A 19,676-nucleotide genomic window follows, 5' to 3' on the forward strand; every position below is an offset into this window, starting at 1 on the left:
GCTCCTGTTGTTTCTGGTATCTGTCCCCAGTGGCTAAGATTGGTTTAGTGTGTTGTGTAGGCCTCCTGGTGGAGGGGACTAGTGCCTGTGTTCTGGTGGATGAGGCTGGATCTTGTCTTTCTGGTTGGCAGGACTGTATCTGGTGGTGTTTTTTGGGGTGTCTGTGGCCTTATTATGATTTTAGGCAGCCTCTCTGCTAATGGATGGGGTTGTGTTCCTGTTTTGCTAGTTGTTTGGCATAGGGTGTCCTGTACTGTAGCTTGCTGGTCGTTGAGTGAAGCTGGGTCTTGGCATTGAGATGGAGATCTCTGGGAGATTTTTGCCGTTTGATATTACATGGAGCTGGGAGGTCTGTTGTGGACCAGTGTCCTGAAGTTGGCTCACCCACCTCAGAGGCACAGCCCTGACACCTGGCTGGAGCACCAAGAGCCTTTCATTCCACATTCCACATGGCTCAGAATAAAAGGGAGAAAAAATAGAAAGAAAGAAAGATGATTAAATAAAATAAAATAAAGTAAAATAAAATAAAGTTATTAAAATAAAAAAAATAATTATTAAGAAAAAAGTTTGAAAAGTAAAAAAAAAAGAAAAGAAAAGAAAAAAACAATCCAAAAACGGACAGACAGAGCCCTAAGACAAATGGTAAAATCAAACCTATACAGAGAAAATCACACACAGAAGCATATACATACACACTCACAAAAAGAGAAAAAGGGAAAAAAAGTATATATCTTGCCACCAAAGTCCACCTCCTCAATTTGGGATGATTCGTTGTCTATTCAGATATTCCACAGATGCAGGTACATCAAGTTGATTGTGAAGATTTAATCCGCTGCTCCTGAGGCTGCTGGGAGAGATTTCCCTTTCTCTTCTTTGTTCGCACAGCTTCTGGGGCTCAGCTTTGGATTTGGCCCCGCCTCTGCGTGTAGGTCGCTTGAGGGCGCCTCTGTCCTTCGCTCAGACAGGACGGGATTAAAGTAGCAGCTCATTCGGGGACTCTGGCTCACTCAGGCCGGAGGGAGGGAGGGGCACGGGTGCGGGGTAAGCCTGCGGCGGCAGAGGCCAGTATGACATTGCTACAGCCTGAGGTGCGGTGTGTGTTCTCCCAGGGAAGTTGTGCCTTCATCATGGGATCCTGGCAGTGGCGGGCTGCACAGGTTCCCAGGAGGGGAGGTGGGGATAGTGACCTGTGCTCGCACACAGGCTTCTTGGTGGCTGCAGCAGCAGTCTCAGCGCCCGTCTCTGGAGCTCCTTTAAGCGGCGCTCTTAATCCCCTCTCCTCGGGCACCAGGAAACAAAGAGGGAAGAAAAAGTCTCTTGTCTCTTTGGCAGGTCCAGACTTTTTCCCGGACTCCCTCCCGGCTGGCTATGGCGCACTAACCCCTTCAGGCTGTGTTCATGCAGCCAACCCCAGTTCTCTCCCTGCGATCCGACTGAAGCCTGAGCCTCAGTTCCCAGCCCTGCCCGCCCCGGCGGATGAGCAGACAAGCTTCTCGGGCTGGTGATTGCCGGTCGGCACCGATCCTCTGTGCGGGAATGTCTCCGCTCCGCCCTCCACCCCCCTTGTTGCTGCGCTCTCCTCCGTGGCTCCGAAGCTTCCCCCCTCAGCCACCCGCAGTCTCCGCCCGGGGGGGCTTCCTAGTGTGTGGAAACCTTTCCTCCTTCACAGCTCCCTCCCACTGGTGCAGGTCCTGTCCCTATTCTTTTGTCCCTGTGTTTTCTTTTTTCTTTTGCCCTACTCAGGTACATGGGGAATTTCTTGCCTTTTGGGAAGTCTGAGGTCTTCTGCCAGCGTTCAGTAGGTGTTCTGTAGGAGCTGTTCCACATGTAGGTGTATTTCTGATGTATTTGTGTAGAGGAAGGTGATCTCCACGTCTTACTCTTCCGTCATCTTGAAGCTCCTCCCCAGTATAGAATTTTTTAATAGTTGAAAATGAGACTGTCCTAGTACCTAAAAGAGCCTTGGATATAGTTGAGGCTGAAGCCAGAGATGAGATGGAACATATTGGAGAACAATGGTGGGAGAAGAATTAAACTCTTATGTTTAAACTCTATGTATTTCAGTCTGCTCAGTAAACCAGTTACCTAACTGTAACATAATATAGTACAGAAAGTGCTAAGGCTAGGAAAGATTTTCATCTGATTGTTTACCTGATAGTCATGTTTATCTGGTTGACCATTAATCTCTTAAATGTAGAAAAGTTTTTCCTTGTGTCGCAAAAAATATGTGACATTTTCCATTTCAAAGTCCAAAGGGAATGACAGGACAGACTACAATGCACTAAGAAACTAGAAAGTTATTTAATATGCAACAATGTGTTTAAGCAAAGTCTTTCATTTGACACTTCTTCTTCTCTGCTCCTTTTGTGTTATCTATGTTATAAGAACCAAAGAAAATGGCTACGTGTTGTGACAATATGATCCACTTATGGATGAGGGTGGCTAGACAAGAAAAGCAGCATGGAGAGCCCAGACATGGAGGTGGAGAAGGGGGATGTAGAGGGGAACATGGTGCTCTGTACTGTGCACCACACTCTGAAGGGCTCTCTTGACTCCCCAACCATTCAGGTGGGTTGAGGGGCCAGGATGGATGACACACAGTCTGCTGTGGAGACTTCTCAACAGGACAGTGTCTTGGAGGCAACTGCAAGCCAAGAGACTGAATGGCTCTTACTATGTTGACAAACATACATTTAACCTGAAAATGTTTCCTCTATACGAAAATAGCAACATGCATAATTACTTTCGTTTAAATTTATATTTAATAAAGTAATAACTCATTTAAATTCATGATAATAATAATAATAAATGGCTAATGTTAAGCACTTACCATGTGCCAAACTCTTTACCTTCATTATCTTATTTAACACAATAATCCAAAGGAGTAGGTTGCTATATGATCTCCATTTTACAAGTGAAAAAATTGAGCCTTGAACAATGCATATCGCTTACCTATGTTTATTGCTAGTAAGTGGCAGAGAGGAACATTAATCCAGACCTGCATAACTCTGAACCTCAAACTCTTAATTACAGGTATTAGGTAGCACCTTCTTTTATCTCTCTCTATCAGTTCATCATAATTTGGAATAAAAAACTGCAGGTATTGAGATTTAAACCAAGAGCTTTAATAATAATAGAAATTTTATAGAACAGAGAAGACCAAACCTTTCTAAACTATAGATTACATAGTTAATGGTATCTTCTCTCCTTTTCATTTATCTTTCATCAGTTAGTGTTATAAATATGTAACACAGAATATTAAAGTTCAGTTAAATGAGAGAATTAATTAAATGAGAGAATTTTTCTTGCTAAATTCATATTTACATATTTTATTATTTCTACCAGAGTGTTTATTTCAAAATTCATTTCCTAAAATGTGATTTTTCTCTCTTGAGTGTCATCTTTTTAAATGGTAGAGAAAGCATTCCCAGTATTCAACACAAACTTATATACTGGTTTGAAGATAGTAACACATTTCCACATTTGCAAATTTCTTTCTCTCTCTCTCTGTAGCTAACAAACTCACTAAAACTTGTAAGAAAATTGAACTATAAATAAATAAATATAAACATACATTAAAGTGCAAACATATACAGGTATCCCTTGCTTTTCAAAAGTTTGCTTTATACCACTTTGTTTTTTTACAAAAGACCTACATTAGTACCTATTTTCACAAACTGAAAAAAATCTGAATAGATTTTCACTTTTATGAAAAAGGTGAAAAATGAAAATTGGTTCTTCATTTTATGCCATTTTGGCTTACAAGTTTTCTTAGGAATGCTTTCCTTTTAGATAGCTGGGGAAATCTGTATTTGTACCACGATTTTGACATCCTAAAAATAATAAGTTGACTAAACCAATTTATCTTATATTTATTGCTTATGAAGAATATTTTGATGACCATAAAATTCAAAATATACCCTACAGTATATTGCAAAGAAAAATTAACCGTTTTTGGTGTGTGGGCAAGAAACAATCTAAGGTAAAAATGCTTTACTAAAACTGCTTTGGGATTTAGAATATTCTAGTAAAGAGGAGAATTTTAAAGGGACATAAAACTTTTGATTCAATATCCCGAGTGTGAGACCTTTTCTCTTCCAGGCAGCTCCATTGGTTTTCAAAGATTACTTGGCCCATTAGAACAGCATCATCTTTTAAAATGCAGGACATGTACTTAATAGAGGCAGAGTGCATCACTTGAGAGGATGTCTCAGGATGTTAGTGTCCCTTTTAATCTGTGCTGCCTGACAAAACAGGCACAAAACTCAACCCTTGGTTCAACACCATTAGCAGCTTTAGCCCTGTGTGGTACCAAAGCACAAGAAGCATAAAGTATGCAGTACAGCCTTCCTCAACTCACTTTCAAAAAAGAGTATTTCATGTATTTTTCATGCTATTTCTCTTCTCTTCCATAAGATTTTAATGGACTAAAGTATGTCATGTGTATAGAACTCATGATAAAATGGAGAGACAGGCGCTATATGATTGAAGTAGCTTCAGAAATAGACAAGGGACAAATCTTTTAAAATGCATTATCTGAATACGATTTAACTTGAAAAGTGAAAGTGTTGTTGTTATTTTTAATAGCACAAAGAGATTTGTACTACAGAAAGTCTAAAATGATTATTCACCCCAAACGGATTATTTATTTTGAAATGAATATTTATAGAGAACATCTGAATTAGGCAGTAATCTTTGCCTTTGTTTAAACACAATTAACAATATGCAAATTAAGGCAGTGTTTTTTAGAAAATATGTGAGCCTAAGTATTAATATTGGCAGTCATTTCAATATCTGCACAGTGAGTACATAAAATGAGGAACAACTAACCTGTTATGCCCTTAATTAATGAACACCTGTACACAATGAAAGCATGGCTGATTTCACGAATGCATGGAAATCCAACCTAGCAATTAATGTTCAATTAAAAATTCACACTATTGAAAAAGTAGCAGAAAAAAAACAACTTGTGATAGGCAAATCACAAAAGCAGAAAAGTTGGATTTTTCTGTGAATGAATCTTTTCCAACATATTTAGACTAGTTGTTCTTTTCTTGGTTGCTTAATTTTTATATGAAAAGAATTTGAACATATTTTTAATGATTATTCACATTTTATGCAATAAGTTGATCATTTGGGATTCTTTTCTTTTCCTTCTTTCTCTTTTTAAGAACCAGACTGAGTGTGTTTTAGAGAAAGAACCAACTCTTTTGATAATTTATTTTAATTATTATAAGCTTTGTTCGATTTCTAAGAAGTCACAAATCACATTTTTGGTCCAATTCTATAACTATGATACAAACTGTACAATACACAGTTCATTCTTAAACTTCTATGTACATGTGTCTCTGACCTGGGTCCTGATGTGGATAGCAGCATATAAAGGAAAGAAAAGGAATATTCCTTTTTAATCTTTCAACAAAGACATATGGAGTACCAGTGCCAGACATTGTTCTAGGTATTGAAGATAAAACAGGGAACAAATAAGACAAAATTTTCATCCTTAGTGTACTTACGTTGTAATGATTATTGAGATTCATGTTACCATTGAGTGTAAAGACATTAATTTGTATTTCTCCTTCTCATATCTGTAATCGACCCCCCTCTTCATTTCTCTGTTGTTTTAATCTTTCTTATCAACATTATTGATATTTGTGTTTGCCTAAGCTAGTGCCTTACTAAATACTTTTTATATACAATTTTATAGGGACATACAGATAAATCTCAATAAGACTTTGTCCAAAGTAATCAAACCTCTACTAACAATTTTTCTTTATTCTGCTTCTTCCAGATGATGGACAAGTTATCTTAACATTTGTTTTTAAATAAAGCTGTTAATTTTCCTTGTGTGGTCTTTAGAAAGATTCTATCAGAGATACTTCATTCTAAAAGGCCAGAAGAATACTGTTTTTTTTTTCTGAGTTAGGAAGCAGTTATTTTACACATAGACATCAAGATGGCAGTAGGTCAAGATAAGACTATGTTTGTCTTTACCAAGTGTAATTTATACCAGCTCAGACGGTGAAGGGCAACATAAAGAGTTTAAGGAAGTACCCTATAATTAGAGGTAACTGTTATCACTGGTGAAAAAGAGGGTGAGCTAATCTATTCTGAATTTTATAGGTCTGCTGTATTGAATGAGTATATAATTAGAAGAAGAAACTAACTGCTTCAGTTTCATGGTAACTTGATGCAGGCAAGGTTTGGGAGGAAATTGAAGCACCTAGACCTGTACTTGTAGAAACAAGGAAAGAATGTTCTGAAAACAGATAAAATGAAAGAATTATTTTGAAGGAAAATATTTTATGATGTCTAGGTAAATGAATCAGGAAAAAATATACTAAAGCAAGCATTAATGGTTAATTCAACTTGCTTTAAAAGTGATTAGGGACATACCAAATAGAATGCTGACTCCCCAATATTCTTACCTGCTTCATTTGTGCGGATCATTCGAGATGGGGTGCTTGGATCTCCAGTCCCAATTGGATTGGTGGCCACCACTCTGAATTCATATTCCACCCAGGGGTTCAGGTCCACTGCCATGGCTGATTCCATGTCCCCTGTTATGATTTCTGGGACTGTGGAGAGGAAGTAGATTTCATGCCATTAAGTGAACTGGAAATGCTTATAGATCGTGATCAAAGATATCACAGGCACTGACATAATTGGCAGGCTGCTGCGTACATCCTTATAACACATGGTCATGTGTCACCTCCCATCTCATTAGTAAAATGAAAATCAATCTTCAGAAGTAAGCACTTGCACATGTCAGTTTGTTGTAGTTAGAATTCTTTCATCTCATATTTACACATAGATTGACATAACATAACTTGCCATGATCATTTTGTCAACCCCTCAGCCCCAGATAAGACACCAACTAGTGCTCTAATTTAAGCAAATAGTTCTCATATTTCTAGAGAAATTTCTTGAGCAGTTTTCTCCTCACAGTTCTGGCAAACATGCTTAGCCACTTGGCAGTTCCAAGCAGCAGAGTAAGAATATATTTCTCTAATTTAAAAACTCCAGTTTGTGGTTTCAAAGTGGAAGCTCTGAACTCTCCTTGGAGTGATTTTTGCACTATATTTAGATTTTATTAAAACATAAAATTGTGTGTCAATATAATTACCACATAGTAAAGTATTTTTTACATAGCATTTATGCTCTATTTGACTGCTTTTCTTGTTCACTCATCTCTGCTGTGTAGGAAATATTTCTGGAAGAACATTTGTTATAGAAGTGAAAAGGGGGAAAGTAGAAAACCTCCCTTATGAAGTTCAATCATTTTCTGGGTTTATATCAGCCCTGGATTTCTGTTTAAACATGGCAGGGCAGTGGCAGGGGGGAACTCTTGATCTGATGACTTGATGGACTTTTACTGTGACAAGGTGTAATTAATTAAATGCATCTTGGATTTCCCATAAAAATCTCTTTTGAAATGTAACAGTAGAATATTACCAGATAATTAGCTCCATGAAAGGTGAATGATCAGCGCATAGGCAGTGTGGGCTGACTGACAAATCTCACAGCCCTACAGAGCTGACTTTTTAAAGCAATGAAATGAAGATATGAAAAAAGTCTGTTCCCTTTTGCTGCACTGGCAAATGAGCGACATGTTTGGAGTCTAAGAGGTAGGGGATAAAGGCCACTGTTGGTAGAATACTGAGCTGTGTATGCCAAACATAAAGGTGGGAAGAAGAGATACCAAGACACTCAGCTCTCCCTAGACCCCAACATACACTGTTTCACCAATACTTGCCTTGGGTCCCTCAGGACTTACTGTTTCATTGACTTCTGTTTATGTCAGTCATTTCAAGCAACTCCAGACAGATAGGTCGTGCCTCATCCGTTTTATTCTAATCCCCATAGAACTCTGCACATTTCCTCTTTCTGTCTCAGTTGTCATCCTTCCCTACTGTTTAAAATCCTTTTATTAGGGCCTTTGGAATTCATAATCCGTCATTAGCAAAATTGCCATATACTCATTCTTCTTTCTGAACATTCTTACAACTTTTAACTACAGTAGAAACATGAATCCACTCTAAGGCAACTTTATGCCTCTCAAGGGGTGGCCCTCTTAAGATATTGTAAAGAAGAGGTCAGTCCATCTCAGTTGTGTCTCTCTCCTCCCCACCTCCCCCACAAATGTCTCTAAAGCAAGCATGCAGGTATTTTTCCCACTTAAAAACAAATCAAAACAAAATTGTCTCAAAATTTTCTCTCCTTCCAGCCTTCACTCAGTCTCTATGTTTCTTTTATAGCAAAACTTCTCGAGAGTTATTTGTGCCTTATTTGCTATCTCCAATTATTCTCTTTCTATTCACTCTTGAACCCACTCCAATCAAGCTCTTAACCTCCAGCATTCCACTATAACTGCTCCTGTAAAGATCACCAATGGTCTCTATTGCTAAAACCGTATGGTTGGGTCTCTGTTCCTTAGACTGTTTGTTCTAACATCATGCTATTACACAGTTGATCATGCTCTTCTCTTTGAAATACTTTTCAAAACTTCTGTTTTTCTCCCTTCTGATTATGCCTTATCAGTCTCCGTTGCTAGTTTCTTTTCTTCTTCCAGGTGCACCACAGATCTACTAACTCCCTTTTTTTTTTTAACTCCATGGTGATCTTATCTAGTCTCATGATTTTAAATACCTTCTGTATGCTGATGACGCCAATATTTTCAGCCATGAACTTCCTCCCTAGACTCCAAATTCACATGTCCTATGACCTATTAAACATTTCTATTTAGATGGGATTCTTAACCTTAATTTCCCCCACCTACTTCTGCAGTATTCCTTACTCAGTGAATGACAATTTCTGTATCCAAAATTTGGGGGTCATCCTGGATTTCTTTCTTTTTCCCCTGCACCACTCCAACTCATAAGCAAATTATGACATCTCTGACTTCAAAGTGTTTTGATTTCTCCACTTCCCTTTGCAGCAAAACTTCTTAAAAGAGTTGTCTGCATTAACTTTTCTCCATTTTCTCTTAAACCAATTCTTGTGAGACTTTAGTCCTTACTATTTTACTAGAACTTCTAGTGTCAAGATCACGAATTACTTCTATGTTGCTTAAATCAATGATCAATTCTCATTCCTCATCATACTTTCCAAGTCAGCAGCATTTGACCCAGCTGACTACTTTCTCTTTCTTGATAGATTTTACTCTTTTTTTCTGTCAGGCTATCACATTCTTTTTTTTTTTTTTTTTTTTAACAAATGGTTGCTTCCCCTCTGTATCCTTTGGATGGCTCCTTTTCCACAACTTCTTTCTATTCGATACTTGAGGGCTTAGTTTTCATACTCCTTTCTTCTTTATTTTATGCTTATATCCTTGGAGATGGCATGCAGTTTTATGGTATTAAATGAAATTTATATGCCAATAATTTCCTAATTTATATCTTTATTCTAAACCTCACTCTTAAACTCCAGCCTTGTATATCTAATTGCTGTCTGATCTCTTTAAAGGCGTCTCCCCCAAATACAGTCATACAGTGGTTAAGATTTCAACATATTAATTTTGGGGAGACACAAGTCAGTCCATAGCAGGCAGGTTGTGATTTTAAAAATTTTTTAAAATTTATGTTAATTTTTGGAAATTCACTTGATGCACAATCTATGTTAGTTTCACGTGCACTACAGAATGATTTGACATTGCATACATTATGAAATGATTGCCACATTATGTCTAGTAACCATCTGTCCCTAAACAAATATATTACAATATTACTGACCATATTCTTAGGCTGTATATTACATGCCTGTAACTTATTTATTTATAACTAGAGATTTGTACCTCTTAATCTCCTTCACCTATTTCACATCCCCCAATGCCAACTTTCTGGCGATGTCTGTCTGTTCTCTGTATCTAAGAGTCTGTTTTCATTTTGTTTTCTTTCTTTTTTTGTTTTTTGAATTCCATATATGAGATCATGTGGTATTTGTTTTTCTCTGATACTTCATTAGCATAAGACCCTCTAAATCCATACACATTATGTCAAAAGGCAAGATTTCATTATTATTATAGCTGAGTAATATTCCACTGTTTATATATTTACCACATATTCTTTATCCATCTATCAATGAACACTTAGATGGCTTCCATATCCTGGCTATTATAAATAATGCTGTAATGAACATTGGAGTGCATACATCTTTCTGAACTAGTGTTTTTGTTTTGTTTAGATAAATACCCTGAAGTGGGATTGCTGGATTTTATAGTAATTCTATTTTTTAAAATTATGCAATCAAAATTTTAATAACAAAGATACTATTTTTAACGTGACCAAATATACTTGGCTAAGTCCAGATTTTAAAAATCAAGAGCTTGGTCGATGACAAGAGCTTGTGGAGGGAGCATCAGTGTTCTGCTGCATTTCTGCATCTGGCAATACAACAGCAAGCACCAGATTTTAGTAATCCTATTTTTAATTTTTTTGAGGAAGCTATTACTGTTTTCCATAGTGGATATACCAACTTACATTCCTACTAAGAATGCACAGGAGTTTCCTTTTCTCCATATGCTCACCAACATTTGCTATTTGTTGCTTTTTCGCTAAGAACCATTTTCACAGGTGTGAGGTAATATCTCATTGTAGTTTTGACTTGCATTTGTCTGATGCTTAGTGATGTTGAGTGCCTTTTCATGTGTCTGTTGGCCATCTCTATGTTTTCTTTGGAAAAATGTCTATTTAGGTCATCTGCCAATTTTTTAATCAGGTTGTTTGATTTTTTTATTTGATGTTGAGTTGTATGAGTTCTTTGTATATTTTGGATATTAACCCCTTATTAGATGTATGATTTGCAAATATCTTCAAATATTTCAGTAGTCTACCTTTTTGTTTTGTTGATAGTTTCCTTTGTTATGCTAAAAATTTTTAGTTTGATGTAGTCCCATTTGTTGATTTTTGCTTTTAGTGCCCTCGTCTGAGGAGACAGATCCAAAATAAATATTAAGACTGATGTCGAACAGTGTACTATGTTTTCTTCTAGGAATTTTATGGTTTCAGGTCTTACATTTAAGTCTTTAATCCATTTTGAGTTATTTTTGTATATGGTGTGAGAAGGTAGTCCAATCTGATTCTTTTGCATGTAGCTATCCAGTTTTCCCAGCATTATTTACTGAAAAGTCTTTCTTCTCCTCATTTTATATTCTTGCATCCTTTGCCATAGATTAATTAACCATATGTGTGTGGGTTTATTTCTGGGCTCTCATTTCCCATACTATTTTGATTACTGTAGCTTTGTAGTACAGTTTGAAATGAGGGAGAATAATACCTCCAGCTTTTTCTTTCTTTCTTGATTTTTTTGGCTATTTGGGGTGTTTTGTGTTTCCATACAAATTTTAGAATTATTTGTTCTAGTTCTGTGAAAATTGCCATTGGTATTTTGATAGAAATTGCATTGAATCTTTAGATTGCCTTAGATGGTTTGGTCATTTTAACAATATTAATTCTTTCATTATATCATTTTCTATGTATAGTATTATTTCATCTGAAAACAGTGAGTTTTACTTCTCCTTTCCAATTTGAATTCCTTCTATTTATGTTTTCTTGTGTGATTGTTATGGCTAGGACTTCCATAAAGGTAGTAAAAGTGGGCATACTTGTTTTTTTCCTGATCTTAGAAGAAATGCTTTCAGCTTTTCACCATTCAATATGATGTTAGTTATGGGCTTGTCATTTATGACCTTTACTATGTTGAAGCATATTTCCTCTATACTCACTTTGTTGAGAATTTTTATCATAAATGGATGTTGATTTTTTTCAAAAGCTTTTCTGTATCTACTTTGATATGTATATGATTTTTATTCTTCAATTATTTAATGTGGTATATCACACTGATTGATTTAGGAATATTGAATCATCTTTGCATTCCTGGTATAAATCCCACTTAACCTTGCTGTATGATCTTTTTTATGCATTGTTGAATTCAGTTTGTTAACATTTTGTTGAGGATTTTTGAATCCATGTTCATCAGTGATATTGGCATATATTTTTATTTTTTGTGTTGTCTTTATCTAGTTTTGTTATCAGGGTGATGTTGGCCTCATAGAAAGAGTTTAGAAATGTTCCTTCCTCTTCAATTTTTTTGGATAGTTTGAGAAGAATAGGTACTAACTCTTCTTTAAATGTTTAGTAGAAATACCCTTTGAAGTCATCTGGTCCTGTACTTCTTTTTGTTGGCTTTTATTTTTTTTATTACTGATTCATTTTCAATACTAGTAACTGATCTGTTTTATTTTCCATTTCTTTCTGATTCAGTCTTGGGAGATTATAAGTTTCTAGAAATTTATCTATTGCTTCTAGATTGTCAATTTATTGGCAAATAATTTTTCATAGTAATCTCTTATGATCCTTTATAAGAGATTATTATTATTATTATTTATGTAAGTGTTGTAACTTCTCTTTCATTCTTGATTTTATTGATATGGGCTCTCTTTTTCTTGATGAGTCTGACTAAAGGTTTATCAATTTTGTTTATACTTTCAAAGAAACAGCTCCTAGTTTTATTGGTTTTTGTTTCCTATTGTTTTATTTAGTCTCTATTTCACTTATTTCTGCTCTGAAATTTATTATTTCATATCTTCCACTAACTTTGGGTTTTATTTGTTCCTTTACTAGTTCCTTTAGGGGTAGGGGTAGGTTGTTTCCTTGAGATTTTTCTGGTTTCCTGAGGTAGACTTGTATTTCTAAAACTTTAGAACTGCTTTTGCAGCATCCCATAGATGTTAAGATGTTGTTTTAATTTTCATATGTCACCAGGAATTTTTTTGATTTCCTCTTTGATTTCTTCAGTGACCCATTGATTTTTTTTATAAGGAGTCTTTCATTTCTTAATGTTAGTTATTATTCTTTTTTCCAAATAATATACCTTAGCAGAACAATGCTTTCTTTATTTTTTTAAATTTATTTAATTTATTTATTTATTTAGGCTGTGCAGCCTGCAGGATCTTAGTTCCCCAACCAGGGATTGAACCCATACCCCCTGCTGTGGAAGCACAGAGTTTTAACCACTGGACCACCAGAGAAATCCCCCACCATTGTTTGTTTAGTAGTATATTGTTTAGCCTCCATGTGTTTGTGTTTTTTTGTAGTTTTTTTTCCTTGTAGTTGATTTCTAGTCTTTAATCATTGCATTTGGATAAGTGCTCAGTATGGTTTCATTCTTCATGAATTTACTGAGACTTGTTTTGTGGTCTAGCATGTGGTCTATCCTGGAGAATATTTCATGTGCACTTGAGAAGAATGTGTATTCTGCTGTTTTTGGATGGAATATTCTGTAGATATCTGTTAATCTATCTGGTCTAATGTGTCATTTAAGAGCAGTGTTTCCTTATTGGTTTTTCTGCCTGGATGATCTGTTCATTGAGGTAAGCAAGATCTTAAATTCTCCACTATTATTGTGTTACTGCCAATTTTTTCTTTATGTTTGTTAATATATGCTTTATGTATATGTGTTCCTAGGTTGGGTGCATATATATTTACAATTGTTATATTTTCTTTTTGGATTGATCTCTTTAGCTTTATGTAATATCTTTCTTTGTCTCTTGTTACAGTTTTTGTTTTAAAGTCTATATTGTCTAATATAAATATTGCTACTACAGCTTTCTCTTTGTTTCAATTTGCATGGAATATCTTTTTCCAGCCCCTCACTTCCAATTTGTTTCCTTAGAGTTGATGTGAGTCTCTTGTCATTGCATATATGGCTCTTTTTTTTCATCCATTCAGCCACTGTATTTCTTTTGATTGGAGCATTTAGTCTATTTAAATTTAAAGTAATTATTGATAAGTATGTACTTATTGCTATTTTGTTAACTGTTTTGTGGTAGTTTCCACAGTTCATTTTTGTTCACTTCTCCTTTTGCTCTCTTCCCTTGTGGTTTGATGACTATCTTTAGTTTTATGTTTGAATTCCTGTCCCCCTTTTGTGTGTATCTCATATCTCTTGTAAATTTTTGGTTTGTGGTTACCATGAGGTTCATATATAACTATATAACTATATAACTATATATATATATATATATATATATAATTATTTAAGTTGATGATCTCTTAAATTTGAATGCATTCTAATAAGCCTGCATTTTTACTCCCCCCAAAGTTTAATATTTTTCACATCATTTTACACCTTTTGCTTTGTGTATCCCTTAACAACTTGTTGTGGATATAGATGCTTTTACTACTTTTGTCTTTAACCTTCCTACTAGCTTTATAAATGGTTGATCTATCACTTTTATTGTATGTTTCACTTTATTGTATGTTTGTTTGCCTTTGCTTGTCTGTAAATCTCTTCACATCTGAGTGATAGCTTTTCTGGGTAGAGTATTCTTGTTTGTAGGTTTTTTCCTTTCATCACTTTGAATATATCATGCCACTTCCTTCTGGCCTGCAATGTTTATGCTAAAAATTCAGCTGATTTTTCTATGGAAGTTCTCTTGTAACTTGTTTTTCTCTTGCTGATTTAAAAAAATATCCTTTTATCTTTGATGTTGACATTTAATTGTGGTATGTCTTGGTGTGGGCTTCTATGGGTTGATCTTGTTTGGGACACTGAGTGCTTCCAGGAACCTGATGTTTGTTTCCATTATGAGGTTAGGGAAGTTTTCAGCTATTATTTCTTCAAATGATTTCTCTGACCCTTCTTCTGGGACCTCTATAACATGAATGCTATTACATTAGATGTTGTCCCAGTGGTCTCTTAAACTGTCCTTTTTTTTTTTTTTTTTTTTTTTGCAGTATGCGGGCTTCTCACTGCTGTGGCCTCTTCCATTGTGGAGCACAGGCTCCAGACGTGCAGGCTCAGTGACCATGGCTCATGGGCCCAGTCACTCCATGGCATGTGGGATCTTCCTGGACCAGGGCACAAACCCGTGTCCCCTTCATCGGCACATGGACTCTCAACCACTGCGCCACCAGGGAAGCCCATGTCCTATTTTTTTAAAAATTTTTTTTTTCTTTTTTCAACTTGGGTGATTTTCACTACTGTGTCTTCAGTTTGATCTGTTCCTCTGTATTACATAATATAGTATTGATTTCTTCTAGTGTATTTATTTCAGATATTGTATTTTTCAGCTCTGTTTGGATCCTCTTTATATTTTCTAACTCTTTGTTAAAATTATCACCACATTCATCTATGTTCTCCTGAGTGTAGTGAGCATCTTTATGAACATTATCTTGAATTTCTTACCAGGTAGATTGCTTATCTCCACTTTGTTTAGTTCTTTTTCTGAGGTATTATGAGATTTTTTTCTTTTTTATCATATTCCTCTGTCTCCTCATCTTGCCTAATTCTTTGCTTATTTCTATGTGTTGGATAAGTCAGTTATACTTCCCCATCATTGAGAAGTATTCTCATGTAGGAGACATCTAATAGACGTCCAACAGCACACTCCCTTCTAGTCACTGGAGCTATATACTCTAGGGGTCTCCCCTATTTGGGTTGCATGGACCCATCTATTGTAGTGAGGCTGACTACTGTGGGTGCTCTGGTGGGCTAGACTGGCCTCCATTCTGTTTGACTCTCAGGTGCTGCCTCATGGCTGCTGGCCTGCTAAGGACAGGGCCAAGTTTTGAAATGGTTGGCTGCTCAGCCTGGGTGGGCCCTGTGCTGGTGTCAGCCTGCTGGTGGGCAGGTAGGCCCTCAGCAATAATAGGTTAGACAGAGGACTCCAAAATGGCACTTGACAACATCAGTGTGCTTGTGGTAGAATGAGCTCCCCAAAATGGCTGTCACCAGTGTCTCTATCCCCAAGGGGAGCTCCATTGCCTCCTGCTTTTCTAGGAGGCTCTCCAAGATCAGCAAGTGGGCTGACCCAGATTCCTTTAAAATTATGGTCCCTACACTGGAACTTGAAATGTGTGAGATTTTGTGTATGCCTTTTACTAGTGGAGTCCCTATTTCCTACAGCCCTCCAATTCTCCTGAATGCAAGCCCCACTAGCCTTCAAAGACAGAAGTTCTGGAGACTCTTCTTCCTGGTGCAGGATGCCCAGGGTGGGGAGCCCAATGTAGGGCTTGGAATCCTTGCTCCTTGGGGAGAACCTCTGAGACTGTGATTATCCTCCCATTTGTGGGTCACATACCTGGTGGTGTGGGTCTCAACTACACAGTGTCTCTGTCCCTCCTCCCCATCTCTTTTATGGTTTCTTCTTTATATCTTCAGTTGCAGAATAATGTTTTCTCCTAGTCTTAGGGTCATTCTCATAGGTAGTCATTCTGTAAATAGCTGTAGTTTTGGTGTGCCCATGGGAAGTGGTGAGTTAAGGATCTTTCTACTCAGCTATCTTCACCACACATCTCTTGAAATTTTAAACAGTGTGGTCAGTATGAGCCTCATTAGGAAGGTGCATTTGAGTGAACTTTTGAATGAAGTTTGGATTTAGCTATGCCAATATTTGGAGGAAAGCATCCCATGTAAAAGGAGTAACTAGTACAAAGGTATTAGATGCATTATAGGCAGGACATTAGAAGACCAGTGAGTCAGAAACAGAGTGAGAATGGTAGAAAATGAGTTTGTAGAAGGATTGGAGGAACAAAGTCATAAAGGATTCGGGCTTTCATCCTGAGAGAAATGAAGAGACATTGGGGAATTGCTACTGTGTTATCTTTAATATATTAAGCTATGTTGAAAATAGGAAGTAATTAAGGTTAAATGAAGTCATAAGGGTGGGGCAATGATTTGATAAGAATAGTGTCTTTATAAGAAGAGACGCTGGAAAACTTGCTTCCTGTCTGTCTGCTATGTGAGTACGCAGTGAGAGGGCTACTATCTGCAAGTCAGGGGGAGCATTCTCAGCAGAAATCAAAAGGAACTGGATGACACCTACATGCTCAGTCACCAGAACTGTTAGAAAATAATATTTTGTTGTTTTAGCCACCTAGGTGATGGCATTTGGTTATGACAGCCCAAGCAGACTAATATACTACCTCTTCCACAGTACTTCTGATCTTCCTTACAATATAATATTTCTTTATTTGTTTCATTCATTAACTTCCAAGATACTATTTAACTTACATGTTTATTATGTTCTCTGTTTATTGTTTGTCCTCACCCATGTGAATACCGTCTACACAAGAGCATGAATATTTTGTTTTGTTTTGTTCCCTCATACATCCTAAGTGCCTAGATCACTGTCTGAAGGTTTCTTGTCACATTATTGTTGAATGAATGAAAGGGGAGTTCAAATTGCCAGGTGTGACCAACAGTTAATTTCTGTTTTAATCTTGATGTAATTATTTCTGATGCAATGCTAAAAAACAAAATTAGTATAAAATTTATAACTATCCTTCCTCCCAAAGCTACATATATTTATATTCTCCTAGCCATAACTATAGGTTTTAAAGACTCTTACCTAGGGGGAGACATTCAAGATGGCAGAAGAGTAAGATGTGGAGATCACCTTTCTTCCCACAAATACAACAGAAATACATCTACATGTGGAACAACTCCTACAGAACACCTACTGAATGCTGGCAGAAAATCTCAGACTTCCCAAAAGCCTCAGGAGCAGCGGATTAAGTCTCCACAATCAACGTGATGTACCCTGTATCTCTGGAATACCTGAATAGACAACAAATCATCCCAAAATTGAGGCAGTGAAATTTGGGAGCAACTGCAGACTTGAGATATATATTTTTTTCTATTTTTGCGAGTGTGTATGTGTATGCTTCTTTGTGTGATTGTGTATGTATAGCTATGTTTTAAAATTTTTCATAGGGTTCTCTCTGTCCTTTTTATTTTTTTTTAAGTATGGTTTTTAGCACTTGTTATCACTGGTGGACTAGTTTTTTGGTTTGGTTGCTCTCTTCTTTCATTCTTTTTAAATTACTTTTTAATTTTTAATAATTTAAAAAAATTATTTTAATAACTTTATTTTATTTATTTATTTATTTTTTATTTTAATCTCCCTTTCCTTTGAAACCATGTGGCTGACAGTCTTGGTGCTCCAGCTGGGTGTCAGGCCTCTGATGAGGGACAGCTGAGTTCAGAATGTTGGCCCACCAGAGACCTCCTGGCTCCATGTGATATCAAATGGTGAAAGCTCTCCCAGAGATCTCCGTCACAGAGCTAAGACTCAGCTCCACTCAACGACCAGCAAGCTACAGTGTTGGACAGCCTATGCCAAACAATTAGCAAGACAGGAACACAACCCCACCCATTAGCAGAGAGGCTGCCAAAAATCATAAGGTCACAGACACCCCAAAACACACCACTGGAAATGGTCCTGCACACCAGAAAGACAAGATGCAGTGCCACCCACCAGAAAACAGGCACCAGTTCCCTACACCAGGAGGTCTACACAACCCACTGAAGCAACCTTAGTCACTAGGGACAGACACCTAAAACAACAGAAAATACGAAGCTACTGCCTGTGAAAAGTAGACCCCAAACACAGTAAGTTAAGAAAAATGAGAAGACAGAGAAACACACAGCAGATGAAGGAGCAAGGTAAAAACCCACCAGACCAAACAAATGAAGAGGAAATGGGCAATCTACCTGAAAAAGAATTCAGAGTAATGATAGTAAAGATGATCCAAAATGGAAATAGAATGGAGAAAACACAAAAATGTTTAACAAGGACCTAGAAGAATGAAAGAGCAAACAAACAATGATGAACAACAACAAAAAAATGAAATTAAAATTTTTCTAGAAGGTATCAGTAGCAGAATAACTGAGGCAGAAGAAACGGATAAGTGACCTGGAAGATAAAATACAGGAAATTACTACTACAGAGTATAATAAAGAAAAAAATAATGAAAACAATTGAGGACATTCTCAGAGACCTCTGGGACACATTAAAAGCAACAACATTCGAATTATAGGGGTCCCAGAAGAAGAAGAGGAAAAAAAAAGAGGCTGAGAACATATTTGAAGAGATTATAGTTGAAAACTTCCTTAGTATGAGAAAGGAAATAGTCAGTCAAGTCCAGGGAGTGCAGAGAGTCCCATACAGGATAAATGCAAAGAGAAAAATGTCAAGACACATATTAAACAAACTATCAAAAATTAAATTCAAAGAAAAAATATTAAAAGCAGCAAGGGAAAAACAACAAATAATATACAACAGAATGCCCATAAGTTTAACAGCTGGTCTTTCAGCAGAAACTATGCAAAGCAGAAGGGAATGGCAGGACATATTTACAGTGGTGAAAGGGAATAAACCTACAGCCAAGATTACTCTACCCAGCAAGGATCTCATTTAGATTTGAGGGAGAAATTAAAATCTTTGCAGACAAACAAAAGCTAAGAGAATTCAGCACCACCAAACCAGTTTTACAACAAATGCTAAAGGAAGTTCTCTAGACAGGAAACACAAGAGAAGGAAAAGACCTACAATAACAAACACAAATCAATTAAGTAAATGGTAATAGTAACATACATATCGATAACTACCTTAAATGTAAATGAATTAAATGCTCCAACAAAAGATACAGACTGCCTGAACAGATAAAAACACAAGACCAGTATATATTCTGTATACAAGAGAACCACTTCAGACCTAGGGGCACATACTGACTGAAAGTGAGGGGATGGCAAAAGACATTCCATGTAAAGGGAAATCAAAAAAAGCTAGAGTAGCAATTTTCATATGAGAGAAAATAAACTTAAAAATAAAGACTATTACAAAAGACAAAGAAGGACACTACATAAGGATCAAGGGATCAATCCAAGAAGAC

At 36.6% G+C, this 19,676-nt stretch overlaps 1 protein-coding gene across 1 annotated transcript in view; it reads right to left on the reverse strand.

Moving 5' to 3' along the window:
- CNTN5 (contactin 5) overlaps positions 1-19,676 on the reverse strand; it is a 519,618-nt gene that overhangs the window by 65,134 nt on the left and 434,808 nt on the right. Inside the window, exon 16 of the mRNA XM_073807952.1 lies at positions 6,429-6,578. Within this exon, the coding sequence (XP_073664053.1) occupies positions 6,429-6,578 (150 nt within the window). The remainder of the gene's footprint in view (positions 1-6,428; positions 6,579-19,676) is intronic.

Source organism: Tursiops truncatus, chromosome 8 (genome assembly GCF_011762595.2).
Source record: "Tursiops truncatus isolate mTurTru1 chromosome 8, mTurTru1.mat.Y, whole genome shotgun sequence".
NCBI classification, from domain to species: domain Eukaryota; kingdom Metazoa; phylum Chordata; class Mammalia; order Artiodactyla; family Delphinidae; genus Tursiops; species Tursiops truncatus.